The 25629-nt window shown below is 43.7% G+C and overlaps 1 protein-coding gene across 2 annotated transcripts in view; it reads left to right on the forward strand.

Moving 5' to 3' along the window:
- The window catches only part of JAZF1 (JAZF zinc finger 1), a 235255-nt gene that overhangs the window by 196037 nt on the left and 13589 nt on the right, over positions 1–25629 (forward strand). For both annotated transcript variants that reach the window (XM_031940523.1, XM_031940522.1), the window contains exon 3: positions 4706–4902. In XM_031940523.1, the coding sequence (XP_031796383.1) occupies positions 4710–4902 (193 nt within the window). In that variant the 5' untranslated portion in view covers positions 4706–4709. The remainder of the gene's footprint in view (positions 1–4705; positions 4903–25629) is intronic.

Here is a 25629-nt window from a genome sequence, read left to right on the forward strand (position 1 = left end):
CATCATCACAATGATTGATGTTCACTGGGAAGGCTGGAAAGTTATCCCTGTCAGAAGGCTGGGTATGGAGAGCAGGAGGGAGCGAAACGGGCAGAAACGGCTCCTGAGAGTGGCTCTGAGCACTCTTAGAAGAGCTGCTGCCCCCCTTCTCTTGGAGGGGCCTTTTCAGAGCCAAGAGACCATGGCCTAGCCCGCCTCAGAGCTGGGAAGCCCTGACTTCAGGTCCTGGACAACAAATGGTGCAGCTTCTGGGGGTCTCTAAAAACAAGCTGCAGGGCTGGTGCATTAGTGAAGGCAACTTCCCCTCACCCCCCCAAAAAAACAGACCCCATTTACTGTGTCATTCTCTGCAGGCTCACCCCCAAATGCTTTTTTGTGTCCTAAAACTTGTCAGCTTCTCAGGGCCACATTTCAGGTTTGCTTTGGCCTCCCCAGCAACTCAACTAGTGCCTGGTATATCATAGGTGCTTAATAAATGCTTGTTGATATATTTTGTCAGAACGCAGGCAAGACCCGGCGGTGATCCCTGATCCATCAGAGAAGCTTATTTTGGAAAACATCAGAGCCTCCTTCCTCTCTTTCCCTTAGATGGGGGAGAGCCCTGGGTAGGATTGGGGAACATTCTGCTCCCTCAGCTCCATCTCGCCTCCAAGAAAGCAGGTCCTTTTTTGCACCTCGCAGAATTCACGCTTGTGGCTGGTTTGTGAGGAGGGGAGCTGGCTTTCATCTCAGTTACAGCCAGACCCACGGCCAAAAAGAAAAAAGTGAACACCCAGACTTCTAAGTAGCGATTATTGCTCCTGCCTGGCCAAGGGCAGTCAGGGCTGGGGGGCCAGAGGCCCGGACCTCATGCCCTCCTGGGTGGCCTAGCCCACGGGGTGTCCCATCGGACCGTCCTCAGGGAGCTTCGTCCCCCAGCCTTCCTTCCGGTCAGTCTGCCAGTCAGCAGGGGTCCAGCCTGGGCCCGTGAGAGGGGGGACAGGGCAAAGGTAGCCCTCAGAGAAGGGAGGCAGCCTGGGTGTGGTCCTGTCAGCTGGAAGCAGTCGGAGCCCAGGGGACATTGGCCCCAGCGGCTGTGGCAGGGCCCACGGGCGCGCAGGAAAATCCGGGCTCCGTGGGATCTGCTCAAGGACCCGGGGAGGGAGCTGCCCTTGGCCCTATCTTAGGTCACGGGGTCCAGGATTTGAACACTAGTCGCTGCCCCCCCTGCCTGAGAGCTGGGGCAGAAAGATGCCAAGGATTCAGGGTCAGAGATGGGTGGGGTCCCCAAGCATGGGAAAGAGTTGGCGCAAAGGAACCAAGAGTGGGTACAAAGGGCCCAGGGGTCAGCGCGGCCAGAGCCCGAGAGTGGAGGGTGCTTGGGTGTGAGCCTGGGAAAGGAGGGCCAGTCTGGCCCAGGGAGACCCTGCCCCGCGGCGGGTTCCAGTGGGTCCCAGAGGCAACAGTCACATGGCGGGGGGGGAGCCAGGAAGGCACAGTCAGCTCGGCTCAAGGAAATTCATGGACGCAAAAAGGAGACAATCAGTGAATTTGTGTCCTACCAGGAGAGAGAACACGGATCTACTGATTATGGGGAGATGCAGAATAAATGAAGGCACAAGGAAGCCTAAGAGCAGTAGAGGAAAGGGCAGGACTCAAAGGGCTTATTCTCCCTCTCTCCCTCCTTCTCTCCCTCCTCCTTTTTCCTCTCTCCCTCCAGCTCTTTCTCTCCTTTTTTCGCTCTCCATCTTCCTCTCTCCCTCCTTCTCTCCCCTTTCTCCTTCCACTCTTTTTCACTCTCCATCCTCCTCTCTCCCTCCTTCTCTCCCTCCTCCATTTTCCTCTCTCCCTCCAGCTCTTTCTCTCCTTTTTTCACTCTCCATCCTCCTCTCTCCCTCCTCCTTTTTCCTCTCTCCCTCCAGCTCTTTCTCTCCTTTTTTCACTCTCCATCCTCCTGTCTTCCTCCCCCTCTCTTTTCTCCCTCACCCTCCATCCCTTCCCTCACTTGGCTCCCCCTTCTCTCATTCCTTCTTCCTCTCTTCTCTCCCTCCTTTTTCTCCTCTTCTCTCCCCCCCAATTCATTCTCATTCTCTTCCTTGTTTTTGCTCCCCCTTCTCTTATTCTTTTTCTCTCTCTCCCCTTTTCTGACTCAGGGGCCCGCCATCCTCTCCAACCTCTACTGCCAGTGGCTTAAACATATCCAAGTCCCTTTATGCCTCTAGATTACATTGCAAAAGGCCTCTGGGAGTGGGAGTGTGTGGTGGGGGCTCCTGGCGTTAAAAGGACAGTGTTCCGATGCCGTTCCGTGACTCTGTTTCCCCGCATTTGATGGGACTGCACCTGGAGGTTCCCTTTGGAGCTGGCGGCTTAGGAACTCCTGGGGCACTCAGGAGGGAGGCAGCTCGGACAATCCCTGAAAAAGCTGCAACTCCATAATCCGCCATCATGAAAGCTGCAGGAGCCCCCCAAATGCCACCAAGAGCCCCTTCTTTCTCGCGGTAACATGGAGGTTAATGTGCTCTCCACCTCACAAGTCACATTGTACACATGTTTTGGAAACTCCGTTATGGAATATTTCTGTAATATCTATTGATGTCACAATGAAAATGACAAAAGTCACACAGATGACTTGCTGGATGTTTCATTGTGGGGTCCCCCTCCCTTGGAGGTTCTTCACTTTTTGGCCCCCTTACACATACAGCTCTGTTCTCACAAGTGTGGTCTTGAATGCATAAAATAGAACACTGGGATCAAAGGAAATTAATTATATTCAAATGCAGCTATTAAAGTAGTTTAACAAACCAAGTTCACAGACCCCAGGTTAGCAACCCCAGCCCTAGGGTAACTACCCTAGAAAAGACTGTAAAAGAAGAAGGGCAAGGACCTACATGCACAGATTTATAAGTGCTCTTTTCTGGGGTCGAAGAATTGGAAATTGAGGGGATGTCTGTTCATTGGAGAATGGCTGAACAAATTGGAGTGTGTGTTTGGGATGGAAAATTAATGTGCTATAAGAAATGAACAGCTCGTGTTCCTGTACAAATTAACCCCAATGTTGTGAGATGATCAGCCCTGAATGACATAGTTACTCTCAACATTAATGTCCAAGCAAATCAGAAGGATTTAGGATGAAAAATACTGCCCATTTTTTCGATGGTATCTAAGTACAGATTAAAGCATTAGGGGAAAAACCTTTTTTGAGGGATTTTTCTGTTTTCTTTCACAGTATGACCATTATGGAAATGTTTTCTATCACTGCACATGTAAAATCCATATCCACTGACGTACCTTCTGAATTAGTGGGGAGGAGAAAGGAGGAAGGGAGAGAATTTGAAACTCAAGTTTTAAAAAAAACAAATGTTAAAAACAGTTTTTACGTGTAACTGGGGGAAAATAAAATTCTAAATAAATTAAAGGAAAAAAAACTTTCATTTCCCCCTTGTTATTTTTTTATTTTTTTATTTTATTTGCTGAGGCAATTGGGGTTAAGTGACTTGCCCAGCCAGGGTCATACAGCTAGGAAGTATTAAGTGTCTGAGGCCAGAATTGAATTCAGGCCCTTGGACTTCAGGGGCTCTATTCACTGAGCCACCTAGCTGCACCCCACTCTTGTTATTATTAACCAACCAATGAATCTATAATCTTTTATTTAAGCATCAGTCATATGCCAGGCACTGTGCTAACTAATGCTAAGGAGAAAAAAAAAAAAGACTGAATTACTCCCTGCCCTCAGGTAGTTTACATTCTAATTAAAGAGACAACATACTTACAAATACATATACATATACATATACATGTACATATACATATACATATATATATATGGCTATGAGAGAGTGCACTCCCCAACCTAGCTGCTGCCTTAATAATTGCCAAGCAAATATCCAAGCATAGAGTCTGCATCTCTTCCTTACTGTATGATGTAAGTGGTGAGGAAATACCCAAGTCCATTCGTTTTAGCAGGAACTCAAGATTTCTACCCAATAGGCAGCACACATTTCCCTCAAGGTGTGTGGCTGCTTACTCTCTGGCCTGGACCCCTCTCTCTAACTTGCCCCCATACTAGAAGGTCTGCAGTGACACTCTTGGGGCCCTCAAGGTAACTTGAGTGGGGGGAAATACACTTTCTCTACTCATCCCTTAAATTCTTGTGCTCCTACCAGTGTACTTCTAGTTACACGAACCTCCTGCTTATAACAATGACATATTTAGATCTTAACTATATCCTTTTCCTTAGCAATAAGACAAAAAACTAAGTAAGTAAAATATCAGAGTTACTCCTATAAGACCAATTTAGGAATAATAAATATAGTCGAATAAGCCTGGGTCGCACATCCCACTTTATATTCAGTATCTGGGGGGGAGAGTGGGAACATTTCCATGAACCTAACTCACAATAAACTTCAGTGTTATCATTCTTTTCTGGGAACTGTCTGTAAAGACTCCTTGAGAATCATAGCTTTTGTGTTGAAAATTGCTTCCACGGCTAAATTGAGCTGATTCTTGCTGGGTTCAACCTACCATCCCTCGTATAAAATTACTGAATTTGTTTGAGTCCTGGGGTCCCACCTGAACAATGCGCACTGTTCACCTGACATCTGTTAAACTCAGATTGGGGGGTTATTGATGCATTTGCTTTAGGAAAAGCGTATCTGAGGATTCTGCAAAACTTAATGACTCAATTCCTGTCTTGTCCCCCCCCCCCCACCTTCTCTTGACGTTTCAGATTTATGACTGATGCAGCTCGTCGTGAGCAAGAATCCTTGAAAAAGAAAATTCAGCCCAAACTTTCACTGACCCTGTCCAGCTCAGTGTCTCGAGCGAATGTGTCCACTCCGCCTCGCCACAGCAGCGGAAGCCTTACTCCACCTGTTACCCCTCCCATCACCCCCTCTTCTTCCTTTCGCAGTAGCACACCAACAGGTAAGTCCCGATGACTTTACTCAGACCCTGCCATGTTGAGAGAAAAGATACCACCTGGGTACAAGTTTTATGTTGTTTCTCTCCTTTAAAAAATGGTTTCCTGCCTGTCGATTTGTCAGGCACCCATTCCATTAAATTCAGCAAATATTTATGAATTGCTTCCTGGTTAAAAAAAAAAAAAAAAAGTGCTCTTCTGAGTGCTTGGAATGCAAATCTTTGTATATCTATATGTTATACTATGCCTGACTTGAAGGAGCTTTGGTCTGCAACATGACACAGGACATAGACAAAAAGATCACATAAGGTCAAATCCATATCAGATATTTGGGGCTTTGTGTTTACGATGACGTCTTGTGTGGGGAAAAGCGATTCTCCTTTCCTTTGTCCTTCGAGTTAGAGAAAAAACACTGGGCTTTTTAAAAATTTTTTTTAACACTGGACTTTGATTCAGTTTCCTGAAAAAAAAAATTGGAAGGATATATATACCACATTCTCCTCCTTTGGGGATGACTATCCCTAGCTGCCCTATAAGTTGTTAGCATCACGTATGGTGCTTTACAATTATTATCTCATTTGATCATCACACCAACCCTAAGAGGTAAGTGCTATTCCTATCTCCATTTTTTAGATGAAGAAATTGAGACAGAAAACATTTAAAACACTTGTCTAGAGTCACAACAACTAGTGTCCAAGGTTGGATTTGAACTCAGTGCTCTGTCTACCACACTGCTGATCTGCCTCGTGATTTCAGAAGCCATAATCTTGTAAATCTTGTAAAGATTTTAAGTGAGATTTTTTTTAAAAGTCAGTGACAAAGCCCAGTGCCCATATCTACACAATTTGCTAACAGACAATTTGTCCAAGTTTTTTTCATTGAGATATTTAACTGACAGGCTCTTTTGGCATCCGATAGAAACAAGCTTTGTTGGCTTGGCCAGACATTCTGAGATCTCAAGTTATCTTCAATCAATTAGTCAACCTGCAAGAATTTATTAAGTATTTACCATGTGTCAGTTATTATCTTAGTGCTACAGATACAAATGCAAAGAATGAAATTGCCTCTACTTCTCAAAAAGCTTATGTTCTAATTCAGGGCTTCTTAAACTTTTTTCTATTTGGGGTCCCTTTTCACCTAAGAAATTTTACATGACCTTGGGGATATAGAGATATAAAATAAGCATACAAATCAAAGATTTGCTGATAATAAGTCATAATTTTGTTACAATACCCAGCCTGGGGTCACAAACACCAGTTTAAGAAACTGGATTCTAATGGGTGAGATATGATATATACACATACATACTGAATTAGTATAAAGAGAATAAATACAAAATTATTAAATACAAGTTGATTAGAGAGACAGGGTGTATACTAACAACTACAGGAAAAATTTCAAGTAAAAAAACTGTTATTTGAGCTATGTCTTAAATGAAGAGAAAAATCCAGTGAGATAGAGGTGAAAAGGGACTATATTCCAGGTATGAGACTCCGTTAGTTCAAAGATAGGGGAGATGAGAAATTGAGTCCTGTGAGGGAAACACAGACATCAGTTTGACAGCATCACCAAATGTGGAAAGGAGAAAAAAATGCCTTTCGTTATTCATTGATTTCTGGTACTTGCTGACTTTTGCCTATTAATGTGGGAACGTTTTGATGTGACCAGCTCTTTCTGTAAGTTTACATTCCCTCCCTATTGTATCACTAAAGGGCACAGGTCTAAAGGTGACATTGGTAGAATGGGCTCTCCTTGTCCTATGGCCAGTCCCACTTCTGGCCTGGGGGCCCGGACTGGAGCTTTCCCTTTCCTTTAGGCTGAATAACAAACCTTTAGAATTAGAAACCTTTTGGCATTTTTAGGAACCAGCGAATGTTCAACAATTCCCTTGTAGCTTTAGTCAAAGGTGGAGATGAGGTTGTAAACCACATCCAACTCATGCTCCCCTCCGTTTCTGCACTCTGATCCTCTTTTTCTATGGAATTTTTTGGGAATGGAAATGTTCATGTTTGATTTTTGTCATGTTTATAATTTTTTTAAGTGAAAAACTATTTTCGGGGGGAAAAAAGGAAAGTTTAGTAAGTTCATCATGAGGACAAGAGAACTAGAAGGAAGCACAAGCTGTAACAATAGACCAGAATTGATGAAGTGAAAAGCAGAGAAGGAAGAGAATCTGAAAGATGGAAATTGTCACCATCTTGGAAAGAATGATGATGGTTTGTCAAAGTGTGATGAAGGCATTGGAGATGATGGGGAGGCAAGATGAAAAGGGAAATGCTCAAAGATTTCAGCTGAGGGATATTTATGACCCACAAATTTCTGAGATGGGGGTTGGACTTCTTAATGAGTTTTTGGACTAAGCTTTAAATGTCTACATAATGCAGACATTTGTGAAATATCATTTCAAAGAAATCCTTCTATTTTATAAAAAAAAATGCATTTAAATCAATTTCTCTTTGGCACCTGAGCTTTGGCTTCCACCTCCCAGGGGAGTTTATCTTGGTTTATATAATATAATTCATATTTTATATTTCATTTTGTAGTCTGGGATTTTGCTGAAGTTAATTGTCTCAATATCTTTGCTGATTCTGGAAGCATTTCTTCCATAATATAAATATATTATAAATATATAATATATATTTAATATAAATATATAATATATTATAATATAAAGGGATAATAACAGAGATGGTAGTGTACACCTCCTCTCCCAACAAAAGTATGATTGTACCACAATATCCATGTGATTGGATAATTTCTGTTGGTTGCATGATTTTTGGGCATAGCGGATAATAGGAACCCAATTTCTTCTTTACCATGTCCACCTTGAGCATTGCTTTGGGGTTCAGGAACTGTCATTAAATCTTCCTTTGGTTACCTACAGTAGATGTGAGAGCTATAGGTACTGAGGACAGTGTGGTTAAAAAGGTACAACTGTTTTAGTGAAAGCACACATACAAATATGAATTTAAAAACTTGGAAGTTTGAAAATCATCAGGGAAAATTGCTTCATTAAATCGATGAGGAAGCTGAGGCTTAAATGAAGTAATTTACTAAGCACTTTGGAATGTAACAACCGTGTCTTAGAATTGACCTTCCATAAAACCGAGTACATGAACCAGCTACACCCAGTGAAAGAACACTGGGAAATGAGTGTGGACCACAACATAGCATTTACACTCTTTCTGTTATTGTTTGCTGGCATTTTTGTTTTTCTGACCAGGTTATTTTTATCTTCTTTCTAAATCTGATTTTTCTTGTGTAGCAAAACCACTGTATAAATATGTATACGTATATTGTATTTAACATATATTTTAGCATATTTAACATGTGTGGGACTACCTGCCATGTAGAAGAGGGGGTGAGGGGAAAGAGGGGAAAAGTTGGGTAAAAAACCATGTACCTCTGGCTTCTCTTTGCAGAAGGACTTTGTATATTATATAAGATTACATATCGGACAACAAAACAGAAAATGAGAGGATTCGTCTTAGAATATGCATTTTAATTAGAAAATCAACAAATTAATAAATGTAAAACAAACATATAGGAGAAGATTCTAAAAATTAAAGAAGAAAGGTAAACTGGAAACCAAAAGAAAAAAAAATCTAGTGATAAAACTAAAGGTGTTTCTTTGAAAAGACTAATACAGTTGATAAAACTTTAGTCAAGTCTGATTAAAAAGAAGAATGCAAAAAACCAAAATCAACAAAATAGTAATAAGCAGGATGAAGTCATATCAGATCTAGAAGAAATAAAATGAATAATAAAAAAGAACCTATTATGTAAAATTATATGCTAATAAAAATAAAAACACAAAAAATTACATCTTCAAAAACATAAATTATCTGAACTAACAGAAGGACCAAGTAGACATCTTAAATAAATCCCAGAAAATGGAACATACTTAGCTGTGAAGGAACTACCAAAGAAAAGAGCTTCTGGTTCTGACAGGGATAACTTCACACACATCATATTTGTGAAGTGCTTAGTAGAGTACCTGGCACACAGTAGGCAAATGCTTATTTCCTTCTTCCCTACCTATACTATACACATACTATACAAATTATTCTCCAAAATTGAGAAAGTACCCTATCAAATTCATTTTAAGAGATATATATATAGTCCTAAACCTATAGACCTAAACCAGGAAAAGATAAAGGATAGGAGAATGATACAGAGTGATTTCATTAATGAATTATGGATTTAATTTTTTTTAAATAAAATCCTATCAAACAGTTTATCATAATTCATCCAAGAAATCATTCATTTTGACCAATGTGGATTTAAACCAGGTATATAAAGATGGTTCAACATTAGGGAAACAGTCAGCATAACTAATTATATTAAAAATAAACCCCCCCAAAAGATAAAAAAACCCAGTGATTATCTCAAGAGATACAGAAAAAGATCCTGACAAAGTACAGAACTCATTTATGCTAAAAACCCCTACAAAGTATAGGCACAGAAAGATGATTTTTTAAAGGTCATAAAAAATATCTAAAACCAAAAGCAAGCATCATATACAATAAAAATAAACTAGAAATTTACCCCCAAAATAGGGGAATAAAGCAAAGATATTCAGCTCTCCCCACTAATTTTTAACAAGGTTCTAGAAAGGTTAGGAATAGTAGTCAGTTAAAAGAAAGAAATTAAAGGCATGCCTCAAAGTAAAGGGAAGACAACATCATCCCTATTTGCCAATGACATGATTTAAATCATTTAATTGGAAAATCTTCCAGAATCAGCAAAGATATTAATTGAGACAATTAACTTCAGCAAAATCCCAGACTACAAAATGAACTCTTAAAAATCAATAGCATTTCTTTATGTTAATGATAAATCCAAGAGGCAATAAAAGAAAGAGAAATCAGCACCTGCTTCCGCAGCACATATAGTAAGCTTGCAAGGGCTAGGAACGAAAGTGGAGGGAGGTTGGGGTTGCTTTTGTTTGCAGATGATTGTGCACTCAATGCAGCCTCCAAAGCTGAGACCCAATAAAGTGGGGGTGTATTTTCTGCTGCTCCTGCTGATTCTGTCCTAATTAAGACCAAGAGAACCCAGGCCTCCAGCCGCCAGACCACACTGTCAGATGTGGAGCCCTCGGTGACACGTGGAGAAGCCTCGAGCTCTGGGGATCAACTCTCTCACCTTGGCAGCCTTCGTTCCGGGGATGTCACATTGATGGACACTCACGTGGCCAGAGCCAGCCCAGGGTCTGGGAGGCTCCCAAGGAAAGTGTGGGAGAGGAGAAGGGTTAGACTGACCACGGGCGGAAGGCCTTCAGTGCCAGGCCAGAAACCGAATCCCTTCCATTTGAATTATCTTTGGAAGAGTCTGAAGATCCCCACAGGACAAAGTACCAGACACTGAGGTCCTTTCTCAGAGGGCACAACTCCGCTGGCTGGTCATATTATATGGATGCCAAATGTAAGCTCGCCAAAAATCCAGATGACCTAATGTTCAACAAACTGGAAACCCGAATCACTTAGGAAAGAGGCTCTGAAACTGCTGAGGAAACTGGAAAGCAACCTGGCAGAAATCAGGCTCAGACCATCACCTCACACCATACTCCCCAGTACATTCTTTGTGGCCATCCCACCGTAACATGAAAGTTTTCTCTATTAAATCATGGAGAGAAGCACGCGGGGGGGTCACAGTGGGCGTGTGGGTTTGCTTTGCCTAGCTGCTTGGTCTTTTAAAAATCCTTATTTTAAGAGATGACTAACTGGGGAAGTGGAGGAAGGGGTTCTTTCGTTAAAAATGAAGGGGATGTCAAAACAAAATATACCAGTAAAGATGATATTTAAAAAGTAAATTAACCTTCCTAGTTGGACATTATCTGAGATTTTTTAAAAGTCCTTGATCTGTCAATTAAGTATTTATTTATGAAAGACCATCTTGGGTATTGTATGGTACTTTCTGAAAATCTTAAGGAATGGTCTGCTTGGAAAAATGGTTAACTCACACTAAATCTTAAGCTGATAGGATAGCAGTGATTCAAGAAAATTTAAAAATAGCATCTTGAATAAATGCTAATTATGAGACTCAGGCAATAAGTACAAAAAGAGAAAAGAGAGAACTCCAATTATTGTTGCCTTTTCTTAAAATGTAAATGCCCTAAGCATGAAGGCCTTTGAGGGGACTCCCTTGAGGTGTAATTATGATTATCACAAATGATGCTTCCCTTCCTTTCCTGCCCTGTGCCTTAAATGCTTCTTAACTCCCCCCACTCCCACCACTATGAACTTGGGAAATATTCGTTGATAATAAACTCCAGTCTCTTTGGTTATTTCACATTTCTTGACCCATATGCTACCTTAGAAAGAGAGAACTGAGAAAACAGCTCTCTGCTACTTGGCAGAGACTGAGTTTCACATGCTGGAGCTTATTAGCAGGGCCCAGTGTTGCTTTTATTTGTTTATTTTCTGTCTGCGCACTGGCATCTACCAATGATGGCGGCCAGAAGGTGCCGTACAAGTGGTGTTGGCTAATTAATAGCTCCAAGGGGAGTACTTGCTCTGCTTCTTCTCGGGGGCCCTCGAAGAGTGACTTTTGCCTTATATATCACAAGCAGAAATGAGTTATTTAGAACGCTCCATATTGGCCAAATGAGCTGAAATTTGCATTTCTCTTTTCCTTGAAAAAGGGAAAAATTTGATGTAATAGCCAAACAGATCTGAGTGTGTGTGTGTGTGTGTGTGTGTGTGTGTGTGTGTGTGTAGGCCTGAGAATTATGGTTCTCAAATAGAATGTTACTATTCATGTGAATAGATAGTTCAAAAAGATTTACTCCAAGTACTTAGCCCAGGGCCTGGCATATATATTGAGCACTTAATAAATGCTTATAGATTGAATGATTAGTAGATTGATTTACCTGGGACTAAAAGATGTTCCTTTATAAGTTAAGACTTTAATTTTCGTTTCGGTGATGTTGACCAAAAAAAATGTAATGTGTTTTTTTGGGGGAGGGGTTGGACAAAGTCTGCTCCCAGTGGTAGTAGTCGCCCCCTCTGAAAGCTTTCATTGCCTTATTGGGGACTCCAAGACTGTGCTGGAGGAGGGGAAAGCAAACGTCCGAGCTCTTGCCCAGAACCAACTATATGGCCATCATCCCGGGCCTAACCTGCCTAAACCATTCGTGTCAAATCAACAAACTTGGGGGTTCCAGAAGGTCGGGTGTGGAAGACCTAAGGATTCACCAATCACCCCACAGATATTTGTTATACCCACCTATTATGTGCTAGCAAGATAAAACAATGAGTGATACAGCCCTGCTCTCAAGGAGCTTATATTCCAGTGGATTCTAGATTAAGAGCTAGGACTCATTTTACAAGTGGGGAAACTGAGGCCTGAGGAACTGGAATGACTGGCCTGAATTCAGATAGGTCGTGAATGGCAGAGCCGTGATTTGAATGTGGGTTCTCCAGTGCAAGGCCTGGTACTCTTTCTACAAGTTATTATTTTATTCTGGACGGGGCGGTCCCGGGCGCACCTGGCACCTGATGGGACTTGCTGAGCAAGCTGGCACAAATGCCTCAGGGCAGGGAGTTTCTGGCTGGTTGGAGGGTGGTTGCAATTGTTGCAGAGTCCCTGAGGTGTGTCCAGCTCTCGGTGACCCCACGGACCAGAGGATGCTGGGCCTTTCGATCCTACATTACCTCTCTACATCCCTCCAAGCTCATGACCCTCCCTACCCATCTCATCCTCCGCCATCCCTTCTGGCTTGTTCCTTCAGTCCTTCCCAACCTCAGGGTCTTTTCCAAAGAGTCCTCATTAAAGTTGTTAAGCTTCAGCATCATAATTGACCGCCCAGTGAACAGACTGAACTAATTTAAGTGCCGAAGGATCCCATCTCCCTGTTGTCCAAGTAACTCAGAAAAGCCTTCTCCAGTACTCCGAGTCAGAAGCATCACTTGGGCGGCACTCGGCCTTTCTGGTAGCCCGGCGCTCGGAGTCACACATTTCTGCTGGAAAATCCCGGGGTTTGACTCTGCAGCCTTTTGTGGCCGGTTTCTGCTCTTGGGCCGCCACCAGGTCCTCTCCTTCTGAGCAGCGGCCGCCTTTTTGCATCACGGCTGCAGGCCCCGGCTGCCGGGCTCTTTGAGCCCAAGAATCTGATGCCGCTTCCGTTTCTTCTCCCTTTATTGGCCAGGAAGCGATGGGACCCGCAGCCAGGATCTTAGCGGGGTTTTTGATGTCAAACTTCAAGCCAGTTTTGACCTTTTTCTCTTCCGCCCTCATAAGAAACTTCTTAATTCCTCTTCACTTTCTGCCACCTGAACGGTGCCATCTGCGTATCCGAGACAGGGGGAATGGCTCCCCCAGCCTGAATTTGGATGTTTGGTGGAAGGGCCACAGCTTCCATTTATCTGGCATAGACCTTCGTAGTGAGACCAGGGACCTTTGGAGGGTGGGGGTAGGAACAGGAATCCTGGAGTACTGTGGTAATATAGCCCCTTAGAATATATACACACACTCACACACACACAATCACACAGACACACTCACACAGACACACTCACACAAGTACACACACTCACACATACTCACAAGTCACTCACACAGTCACACACTTCCATACACACACACATAGTCACACACTCACACAGAGTCGCACACTCTCATACACACACTCACACTTACACACACACACACACTCACACACATACCTTAAACAACACACATTTACTGGGCACAGGTAGAAATGAACAGAATGGTAGAAATGATGCGATCACACAATTGATCCTCCGTGTAATTAAGGGACAAAGCCAGTGTCCTGAACGAGCCGACTGTGAGGGAAGTTCCATTTCCACAATACAGGCCCCGGATTCTGGGCCTGCCACTTACTGGCTGTGGGGTGTACAAGTCATTTCGTGTCTGGGAGCTCAGTTGACTCCCTCCCTCCTCCGGGTTCTTGCCTTTCTCGGGGTCCCCGGTGCTTAGCCTGGTGCCTTGGCAGGGTAAATGCTCACTAAATAAATGCTTGTGGAAATCAGCGGGCTGGGCCCTCGTGGCCCCTGGGAGCCTGTGCTCTTCCCTTTGACGCATAGCCTGGGACTGTAAGGCCGGGAAATGGCCTCCCTGTTCTGAAAACAAAGGCGGCCGAGAGCTGGGGCCTGTCCTCCGCCCCGAGCCCAGGCCATGGGGGCGGCTGGGCTTGAGAAAGGGGCTTTCCTGAGGCGCTGTGCTTAAGGCTGAGGGAAGCAGAGCCAGAAGTGAAAAGCAGCCTTCCTCCGGCTGCTGCTCCTCCTCCTCCTGTCCCCCTCCTCCACCAGCTTTTCTAGCCAGGGACTAGCACCCCCTGCTATAAACGTCCGTCTAAGAACAAAGCAAGCCGGTGCAAGCCCAGAGCTTGGGATGGAAGCTTCCCTGTTGGAGACGGTGGAGCCTCTGGAATGCCAGGAGAAGGCTCGGCAAGAAGGAAGCCAGAGACCGGCCGCTGCCCTTGGAGGGAGAGGGAGGGGAAGGCAGAAGGACGCGGGGGACAGACTGATGGACGGGCAGACGCGGGGAGAGAGAGTGCACGTGAGGCGAAGATTGAGAAGGGAGCCTCCAGGCGGACGCCATCGGAGCGTGATTCGTGGCCTGGCTGCTCCTGATAAAGATGGGTTTTCCCCTTTCTCCCCAGCCCCGGCTTGCTTTGAGATACAGAGAACAATCAGAGAACCTTAGAGGTGGAGCAAGGGTTTCTGGTCCAAGGATTTCAGGGAGTCTTCGAACTTGGATGGGACGGAAATAATGACATCTGTTTTCATCAGCCTCTGGTTTCCTTTGTAATCCTAAGGGTTTTCTTTTTTGTATTGAAAACCCTTATTCTGAGAAGGGGTCCTAGGCTAGACCCGATGGCCCAAAGAGTCTGTGACTTGCACACAGACTGGCCTCCAGGGGCTCGGGGGCCCAACTCTTTATTTTACAGGTAGGGAAACTGAGGCCCAAAGTGGTATAAGGTAGTAAGTGAAACCAGGTCCTCAAACTCACTGTACAAAACTGCCTCGTGTTCAGCAACTCAGTTTAGTTCAACAGATAGCTGATAACTGCTTGATTTGTTGCCACTGAGAGAACCCTTGTGGCAAGCTTAGGGGAGACCATGGAAGCAAGGGCTACGCAGATGGGCAGGCCTGGAGGACTTGGGGTGTGGATGAGTGACAACTGACAGACACTGTGCTGGAAACAGATCCAAAAAGTAAGGGGGACATATGTCCATTCTCCCGGAGGAAACCTAGTATGTAAATAATACAAGTAAATACAAAGTCTGCAGAGTCATTACTTGAGGGAAAGAGCCCCATGTGGCCATGGATCGGGAAGGGTGGCCCTTGCAAAGGGCAAAGGTGAGGAAAGTGGGAGTGGGGGCGAGGGAGGCCTCCTCTGGGGCCCGGGGCAGCCCTGCCGAAAGGGGTTTTTTAGAAGGGCTTTCCTTGACAGAAATGAAATCCCAAAAAACCAAAAAGGTCCTTGAGAAAGGATAAAACCAGGAATTTCTTTTGGGGAAATGAAAAAGGGGAGAAAGAAAGGATTTTTAAATTTAAAATTTTGTATTTTAAAAAGCAAAATTGGAGCTTACTTTAAAGGGGAAGGGGAAGGGAAAAAGGGAAAAAGGAAGGGAAAGGGAGGAGAGAGACAGAGAAAAAAGAAAGAGGGGAGAGAGAAAAGAAGAAAGATGGGTAGAAAGGAGGAGGAAGAAGAAAAGAAAAGGGGAAAGGGGAGGGGGGGGAAAGAAAAGGAGAGGGAAGAGAAGGAGGAGGAGGAAGAAAAGAGTAAGAAGAAGTGAAGAAAGAAGAGGAGAAGGAAGAGGAAAGAGAAAGGGAGAAAGAAAAGGAGGAGAAATAAGAGAAAAAGGAGGAGGAAGAAAAAAGGAAGAGGAAGAGGAGCAAGAGGAAAAGAAGGAGGAGGAAGAGGAGGAGAAGACAGAAAAGCAGGAGGGAAGGGGAGAAAGAAAAGGAAAGAGATAGCAACAGAAAGAGAGAAAGGAGACGGGGGAGAGACAAAGAGGAGACAGCAGAAAACGTGGCTATTCTGCGCTGGAGGCCCAGCCTGGCCCCCCCTCCCCCAAATGCCCCTCAGGACACCTTCCCAGGAATTTTCCTTTGGAAGCAGACCGGCAGAAGCCCTGCCTTTGGCAAGGGGGAAGCAGGGTAGATTCTGGACTTTTTTTTTTTTTTTTTAATAAAACAACCCTCGGCCTAGGAGACATGTGAGAGCTAAGACATTAACCATTTGGAGCAACTGCAAAGCCTCGCGTCTGCATTTCAGAACGCGGCCCTTTTTTCTGTCTGAACCTGGCATATTAAAATCAGAGAAGCCCTTTCATCTCCATGGTCCCGGAGGCCTGGGTTCTAATGGCTTTTCCATGTGTGCCCAGGGGTGAGCCTGGGGGATCCCAAGGTGCTGGGGCTGCTCCGGGAAAGCTCTTTATGAGTTGCCAGTGGGGGGAGAGGGTCCCTCCGCCCTGTGACACCTTCGCCCAAAATCCGAGATAGAGTTTGTTGAGGAAAGCGAGGCACCCGCCAAGCTTAATTCATTCAGCTTTGGATAAATAATGCAGAAAAAACAGCATCCTGGACTCGGCTCCATTCCCTGGTGGGCCCTTTACCTCCGAAAGCCTTGACTGCATCACCCCTAAAATGGACTTAATAACGGCCTCTCCCTCCCGGGGCTGTCCTGAAAATGATCATCTCTGTCGAGCATTTTGCAAACCTAACGGTGCTCTCTACGCTTTGTTGTAGTTAAATAAGATAGATGATATATATAATTCTAGCCGGTCATAGTTCTAATGCTAGTTATTGTCACCTTTTTCGTGTCCAAGTTCTTCTGAGCAGGTCTGTGTTCTTGCAACAAGCAAAAGATTTCTCAACTGTTTTCCCTCCCATCCTCTGAAGAAAGGTTACCCACAATACTGCCTTCTCTGGCCCCAGATGGCAGGCTTGGATCTGGATGGAGTTGTCTGTTTTGAATAAATAATACATTTTTTAAAAATAACATCATTATCCAAATAAAGTATTAAAGAGAGAAAAACCAGTCTCCATCCCCACCAGCACCTCTGCCCCCTGTGGGAACCCAAGATAATGGTGATTTCCATCTCATCGATCTTGAAGTCTTCAAATGAAAAGATGCATTTGTTAGCCCAGTGTGAATAAAACGAGGAATGTTTGGATCTAAAACAAAGCCTTACAGAAATGTCAGGCTGCAAGAGCCTCAGTGGATAAGGTCATCCCACTGTCTCCCTGCCTATGTTCCTGAGCAGCCTAGCACCAAACCTTTAGCGACCGAAGGCGCTAGTCTGGACCCGAGATTTCCCCCCCCTCTCCTTCAGCTCTGTTATCCTGGAAAGCCCAAAAGGCGATTCTATCCACCAAAATCTGGGCCCCTTCATTGATGAAGAGGTGAGGGATGGCATTAGAAATAGAAGGCAGCAGCCTTCTCCCCTTTTTAGATACCCCCCCAATTCTGGGATATTTTCCCCCCAAAAGGTCAACATGAAGAGAGAGTATTTTTTTTACTGGGCTTCCAGTGCCAGTCTCGATGGAGATTGTCCAGAGGTGAACTAGCGGGAGATTAGAACTGGGCAGAAATGGCCTAGGCTGCCATGGGATGGCAGTGGGTCCTCCATGGGAGTTCAAGCTTGGGTGACCGGTTGGGAGATGAAGGTTCCTGTTCAGATATGACTTGGCCCTCAGAGGCTGCTGACGGGGCTTCTGCCTCCTCTTTTCTGGGTCTCTGAAGCCCTAAGATTATATTGTTCCTTCTTGTTAAAGTGAGGCAAGCTCCAGAAATCTGTTATCAAAGCCAGATGGTTTTTGCAACATAAGCGTGTAATTTAGCCGAGGCTATGCTGTGCACAAAGCAAAGCCAGACAATAAGAAAGCTCGATTAAAGGTTACGCTAGCAACAATAAAACACAAGCGTAACAGCCCAGCGGAGAACGGTTTCTTGAATTGGACAAACTTGGGCAGAAATGGAGATAAGGCAGTTTTACCAAAATCCTCCCAGAGTACATTACTACTGCTAGGACTGTGGAGCCATCACAGGTCTCCACCACCTAGTGGCAGCACAGCTGAATTTCAGATCGTTCTTTCTGGGAAATTTTAAAATGAGAAGTGATCTTAGAGATCCTCTCCTCTAAGCCCCTCTTTCTACACATTAGGGAAACTGAGGCCTAAAGAAGAGATTTTCATCAGGAGAAGAGTCAGGATTCAAATGTGGACCTTCAGGCTCCCAAATCCACCCCAGGATGACACAGTGGATTTGTGATGTTATCCGTATGGATGGTTCCTGTATCCAGGATGCGGAGTATCCTGGGCCATATTCATCTACGTTCTCCCCTAAGTTGACCATTAGGGGCTTTCTCCTACACTGAAGCCCTTTTTCTAGATCTCTTGACATTACATGGATGCCAGTGGACCAAACATTTGGGCCATCTGCCATTATTGCACTTCAAACCTGCAGTGAAAGTGGTCCCATGAATGTGGATATACCCAACAATTCTCAAAGCCCATTTTTGTCCTGAGAGGCCGTGCAATTGGGGGTCACCAAGAGATCAGAAACAGTAAATAGAACAGTAAACAGAAATAGTTGGATTCTCTCACCAATTCTATGGAGTGTGTAGGGTTTCCTGCTTTTATCACATGAATAAATGGGTCACTCAAGGTCACTCCACACACAGCTAGTGTGAATCAGAAACAGGATTCAAAGTCAGGTCTTCCCAACTCCAGTGACTAGCATCCCACTTCCATGGTAACTACTTAACAATCAATTTGCTTTTACAAAGAGATGCTTTGAAAATATAGCAGGAGTTATCAATCAGTGTTTCCCTTACAGACACACTCTTCCCTTCCCACCTCAGTCTCAAACTTAATTCAATTTATAGAGTCTTGCCCCGCCCCAAGTTCATGTCCAAAGGTGGCACAGTGGCCAAATTGGTCCTTGTCTCAGCTTTCAATCAGTTAGGTTCCCAAGGTCACTCCCAAAGGTACCCCTTGTTCTTCAGCACAGGGATGCTGACAACAGTGAAACAGATCCTGCCCTGAAGGAGTTCATATTCTCTCAGAGCAGTGGGAGAGATTACAATGAGTAGCCAAGAATGGAAATGCAAAGAAACATGAATTTCTGGAGAGACAGAATGATGCTGCCAGGTGAAACAGAGTCATACTTTCATATTTATATGTGAAAATGTTCATGTTTGTGAAGTTTGTAGTGATTAAAAAAATTAAGGAGAATTAAAAGGAGGTGGGGGGCATTAGGAAAAATCACAAATTGAATGTTATTTCTGGAGAATTCTCAGCAGGAGAACCAATCAAGTGGGTTCTAAATTTCATCTTCTAGATGCTGGAAGGTTTTTTTTATCCCTCCCCCTTTCCTTCCTTTCTTCCTTCTTTCATTGCTCCTTTCCTTCCTCCCTTTTTTTATCTTTTTCTCCTTTCCCCCTATTCAGTCTTTGTCCCTATTTTGTCAAAGAGAGCAAAATCAAGCTAGAGGTGAAGCTGGGGCAAACTGGTTTTTTCAACAATTGCCTCCAAAGGCCAGCACCTCTTCAGTAGCATGGACCTTAGAAATAATAATGAATCATATGGGGATTTTCAAAGAACTCTCCCCCAGGAGCAATTCCACCTAAGAACACCCTCTTGTCCAGACCACAGGAGCCCATAAGTCATCACTAATTACAATTTTCACACCATGAGGCGGACATCAGAAATATTTCCTCTAAACCTGGTTGTTTGCTTTTTTTAGAGAGATGGCTTTAGAGGGAGAGCTTGCCTTTCTGGATGAGTGCATGGATCCACCTTTCTTTTGAAAGATCTGTAGAAATTTCCCTGTCGCCTCCCAGACTGATAAAGTAAGACCCAGATTGTGGTTTTCCTTTAGTTTTATATGATGAGCTTTATCATTTATCAGCTGATTAAGAGGAGTAATCAGCAGAGACTATCCAATGATAATGTTCAGGGAGAATCATTCTTAAGTAACTGAGCTACAAATATGGCAAAAACTAAAAGAGTTGCAGGATAAACATCCATCACACTATTCACTAAGTTAAATCTCTGTTTTTAAAAAAGTGGTTAAAGAATCATAGTTACAGGTCTATAGATGTAGATGGCTTCCAGTCTCCTCTGAAGTGAAGAAGGGACAACATTAATATAGAATGTGCTTGATTTGTCCAGTATTTCACCATTTCAAAAAGGAAATCAGTTCTCTGCACAAGATCTGCAACCTTTTTTTGCCTTTGTATACTTAGCAACTAGTACAGTGCCGACCTTCAGATGGAAGCACCAACCACTCTAACCTTCTTGATAGTCAAATGGATCTGCAATCTCCTCAGCAGACCATTTCCTCTAGTAATGCAAATTACTTTTTGTGCCCTTTTTGTGAGACTCATTCATGCCTTTCCAGAAGTTTGCCACAGGAAGTCCACCCAACATGCTGGAAGCTGTCCTTACTTTCTCCTACCATCCTCCACTCTCACCTTGTGAAATTAATACCATTTCCAAAGGGAGCTTTATTTACTTTTCCCAAATTTCAAAAAAGAATCTTGTTATGGAAACGGTCATCATTTCCCTCTCTGTGGATTCTTTCCCAGTCATGGTTTTCCTTTTTCTGGGTCAATTGACTAATTGATGTTGGTATAGCTACCAGATGTAGTTGGGAACATGGAGTAAATTCTTGCTTTTAATCATTCCTTCAACAAGCAATTATGAAATGTCTGGTGACTTCACCAGATACCATGCCCTTAGGTACTGAGGATGCAAAGACAAAAAAAAAGCTATCCCACCCTGAAGTATCTCCCATTCTACCGGGGGAAACAATGGAAACAGAGTGAAGATACAAAATAAAAGTGGGATTCGTTTCTAATTGGGCAGCACTGGAGTCCTTATAAAAGTTGGGGATTATGTGAAAAAGGTAAAAACCCAGCTCCATATCTCACCCAACCTCCATTTAAGGCCAGAGCAGCAGGAAGATGGTTCAGAGAAGTTCCACTGAACCAGTCTGACAGGCACATCCAGGAGCCATAAGCCCAGAAGGAAGGCTAAAGATGAGTTGTGGAAGGGCTTCAGTTTCCAAGAGTAAGACAAATCCTCTCAGATCACCCAATCTCCAGCACGATCCCTTTTGCCAAATTATGGATAAACTGACTTTTTTTAAATTCCTCATAAAATATCTTCCTTGATCTGACCAAGAAAGGAAGTCTGGACCTAGACACTGTCCCACTTGTGTTTGGAAGAAGAATTTAATAATTCTTATTTATCAAGCACTGCAGAGCAGGAAGAAAAAAAGAATTTAGTGCAATTAGCCAAATGGCTTTGAGCAAAGAATTCAATTCAATTCAGCCAACAGTCATTCTGGACACAGAAAATGTATCAGTCCCTGCCCCAGGAGCATGCACACAGAATGGGTATTCAGGGTAGCAGCTACACAGACTTGTGTTATGTTGCTTCATTTTTTCCAGTCACATCTGACTCTTTGTGACCCCATTTGAGATTTTCTTGGCAAAGATACTGCAGTGGTTTTCATTTTCTTCTCCAACTCATTTTACCGATAAGGAAACTGAGGCACAAAGGGTTAATTGACTTGTCCAGGGTCACACAGTAAGTGTCTCAGGCTGGAATTAAGCTCAAGAAGATGAGTCTTGTTGACCCCAGGTCCAGCACTCTCCGCCTAGCTGCCCCAGGTACAAAGTAAAGCATGCTGATTTTAAGAGGGAGAGAAGAACATACTGGGTAGTATGACGGGAGACTCTGTTAGTGTAAGTTAGGACATCTGAACTGTGCTTAAAAGGGAGGAAGGGGTTCCCAGGGGCAGGGGTGGCAAGGGAGGGGATTCCAGGACCTGATTTTCCAGCTACAGGTTCCACGTTTGTTCCATTGAGCTACCCAGCAGTATAGAGACAAGGAACTTCTCGCGTTTGGCTGCCTGACTGATAGATGAGAGCAGAAAGGGGAGTTCTGCTTTTCTCATCATCTGAGGGTGTTGAGAAAGGCTTTGGCCTGCTACTTTGCATTGGGGGAAATGGCAGATTCAGTACATCTGGATCCTACTGGAACCTGTGATGTCCAGCCCCCATCCACTCCCTCCCCCTCCCACCCCCCATCGGACTTGATGGAGGCCTGCCTTGGGCAAGAGTTGGGCTCGTAGACTTTGGAATGTTTACTTTGGGCTGAGAGTGGCGCTGTGTTTTTTACACAGCCATAAAGTGCATTTAAGCCTTCAATATAAAACATCTCTTGACTACCGTTTCATAAAAGCCTATTTACGTAGGTCCTTTTCCTTGCTGTTATCTTTCATGCAAACCTGTTTCCTGAGATTGTAGGAACCACAGAAGGGGAAAAAACAGAATTAATGAGAGGGAGCTGCCTGTCTCCCCCACTTGTGCATCAGGAGAGGTTCCTGATACCCTGAGAAATGTGGTTTTAGTCCATGGTTGTAGTCCTAACGAGAGAAGAATGAGAAGCGTGTTAATTATGAATGTTTTCCATTGCAGCTAGGAAAATACAACAAATGTTCCTCCAACTCTCTGTCTCTCCTGTCTCTCTGTCTCTGGTCTCTGTCTGTCTCTCTGTCTCTCTGTCTCTGTCTCTTTCTCATATATACACACACACCCTGAACTGTTTTTAATTTTTTCTTAAGCTGAGAAAGACATTTTCAAACATTTGCCAGAGTTCAATTAACATCCCATGATGGAAGGTGGAAAATGTCCGACTTTATTTTCTCTCAACCATATACCTGCTTTTGCTCCCCATTCCACAGCCAAAAGGATTCCAGCTGGCATGAGCTTTATTATTACCACGGAGTTAATTTGTGGGATAAGCCTTTGGTGGAGGGGGTCTGTTTGGCTTTTATATATTTATTTATTTACCTTTTTTCTGTTATAAATACATCTGCACTGTAAAATGGGCAGCTTAATTGCAGGAAGCCCAAAACTATTTAATTTTTATTTTTTTTCCCCTGAAAGTGGTTAATAGCTTATTTTTGTTTAGACGGCCCAGTTGAAAACCCTGCCTAAGCATATACCTTTAAAGCCGAGATTGTGTTACTTGGTTTATCATGTTTTCCCTGAACTGTATCTAAACAGGAGGTCGTTTGCTATTAAAAGGCCCTTATTTGTGGAGAACAGAGTTGGGGAGGGGGGCAGGGAGCGAGTTTATATAAGAATGCCAAATAACTTCCCAAGAGCGCGCCGCTCAGTGCCTATAAAAGACCAACAATGACTTCTTGCAGGACAGCTCGGCTCAGCTCCTTCCGGTGACATCAGGATGGGAGCCCACGGGCCAGGGCCTCGCATCTCATGCCGGTTGGAATACTGGCTGCTGGTGTGGACCGTGTTATGCTGGTCTGCCTCAAAAACCAGAACGCCCCAAAAGCACATTGGGCAGCATCGTGGCCGCCGGCTTTAAGTTTTTGATTCCATTGCTGATTTTTTTCCCAACCTCCAACTACAAGAGCTTTCAGATCTTGCCCCAAGATGTCCCTCCCTATCAATGCGTGGAGTGACATCAAGGATGCTCTGTGCCAGAGGCTGCTCCTTCATCTCCAAAGATTCATAGTTGTGCATTAATTCTCATTTGGGCAGCTGGAAAATTCTTCCTTTATAGGCTCTGACACGTGGATTATCCCCTCAGGAAATGAGCCGGTGACAGAATATGAAGGATACTGTGGGTTTATGATGAGTCTCATCACAAAATGGACAAGAAAGAGGGTGGGGGGGGGAAGGTCCAGGCTAGGAGACGAAGGCCGAGCATCCCATTGACAATGCCCTTATTCCTCCCATAGGGGTCCTGGATTCGGGCCCTTCCTGGATGCTCCTGATGCCTCTAGTCCAGAAAACAAAGCTTGTGCCCTTTTTGACATGTCAGATCCAGGGGGATACCAGTTAAAGTTGATGCTCATTTGAGGATTTGAAAAGTGAGCACTGCTCCTGGAGAACCCAGGTTCAAATCTAGCTCAGAAACTTAGTGGCTGTGACTGAGCAATTCATTTTACCTTCTTTAACTCAGTTTTCTCATCTGGAAAATGAGCTGGAGAAAGAAATGGTGAACCACTCCATTGTCTTTGCCAAGATACTCCAAATGGGGTCACAATGTAACCCCCCCAAAAAAATACTGAACAACAGTAATAATCTCTTTATCTTTACTGTCTTCCTAAAGTGCAAGACCCATCCTGGCAGCAAACTGGGCCCAGGCCTGTTTTCAAACTGTCGATCTCTTTTGGAACTGGTTATTTTTACTGCTTTCTTGAGTCTGTGACATTGAATCTAGGTAGAAGAACTAGTTAAGAACGTCTCGTAGGGAGCAAGTGCGACTCAGTGGAAAGAACTGGCTCTCCTAAACAGTTGCTCCTTGCTTATATCTGTGACCTCAAACAAATCCTGTCGCCTCCATTAACGTCACTCCATCTGTGAAATGAACACTTGGATTAAATGGCCTCTGAGGTGCCTTGTGATCCGAGCGCTCCCAAATAAGCCTGTCCTTTCAATTAACTGTGAGGGTGGCCGATGGTTGTTTGAAAGTGTGCTCGGAAGTATCGTTGTTTGTTAACTCTGAGGCCAAAGTACAGATAACTAATGAATTAAAAGCACCCAGTGATGACAAAAGAGAATTCTTTTTTTTTTTTAATTTTTAAAGCTTTTTATTTTCAAAACATCTGCACGGATAATTTGACAACATTGACCCTTGCACAGCCTTGTGTTTCAGATTTTCTTCTCCTCCCCCCACCCCTTCCCCAGTTGGCAGGCAATCCAACATACATTATACATGTTAAAATATGTTAAATCCAATATATGTAAACATATTTATACAATTCTCTTGATGCACAAGAAAAATCAGATCAAAAAGGAAAGAAAATGAGTAAGAAAACAAAATACAAGTGAATAACACAAAGAGTGAAAATGCCATGTTGTGATTCACACTCAGTTCCCACAGTCCTCTCTCTGGGTGCAAATGGCTCTCTTTATCACAAGATCATCTTATTGTTGGAAATTAATTCATCATAATTGATCATTGTATAATCTTGCTGTTGCCGTTATCTCCTTGTCCTGCTCATTTCACTCAGCTTCAGTTCCTATAAGTCTCTCCAGGCCTCTCTGAAATCTTCCTGATCATTTCTTATAGAACATCTATAACATTCATATACCGTCACTTACTCAATCATTCTGCAATGATGGGCATCCAGAATTCTTATTTTTTAATTGCCTAAATGAGGATTAATGCATAGAGTCCCTCAAATCTTTGGAGAGGAAGGAACCAGCCGCCGGCACAGGCTGTCCTTGATGTCACTCCAGTATCACACAGCAGGCATTGATAAGGAGGGATGTCTCAGGGCATCTAAAATGGTCGTTTTAGTTCTTAAAATTGGATTCAATGATTAAAAACTCCAAAGCTCTGGGTTTTGAAAAATTCAACTCAATTTTACAAGCAAGAATTAAGCAATTACTATGTTCCAGACATTGTACTAGGTGATAGAAATATAAAAACAAAATATGAAAGAGACTTTGCCCTCAAAGAGACTATGTTCTACCAAGAAGAAATAGCCTCTGTGTCCATAAGTGAATATAAAATGATTTCTGATGGAAAGAATCATGGCATCTGGCATGGTGGAAGGTCAGATTGGAGGGCTCAGAAAAGGGTTCATGTAGGACATGGTCCTTGAGGAGAACCATGAGGGGAGCCTTGGATCCCAGAAAATATTCAGGGTCCTTGAGAATATTTAGAGGCAGCTTCAATGTAGTTCTGCCTGATGGGTTTCTCATT

Source organism: Sarcophilus harrisii, chromosome 5 (genome assembly GCF_902635505.1).
Source record: "Sarcophilus harrisii chromosome 5, mSarHar1.11, whole genome shotgun sequence".
Lineage (NCBI taxonomy): Eukaryota > Metazoa > Chordata > Mammalia > Dasyuromorphia > Dasyuridae > Sarcophilus > Sarcophilus harrisii.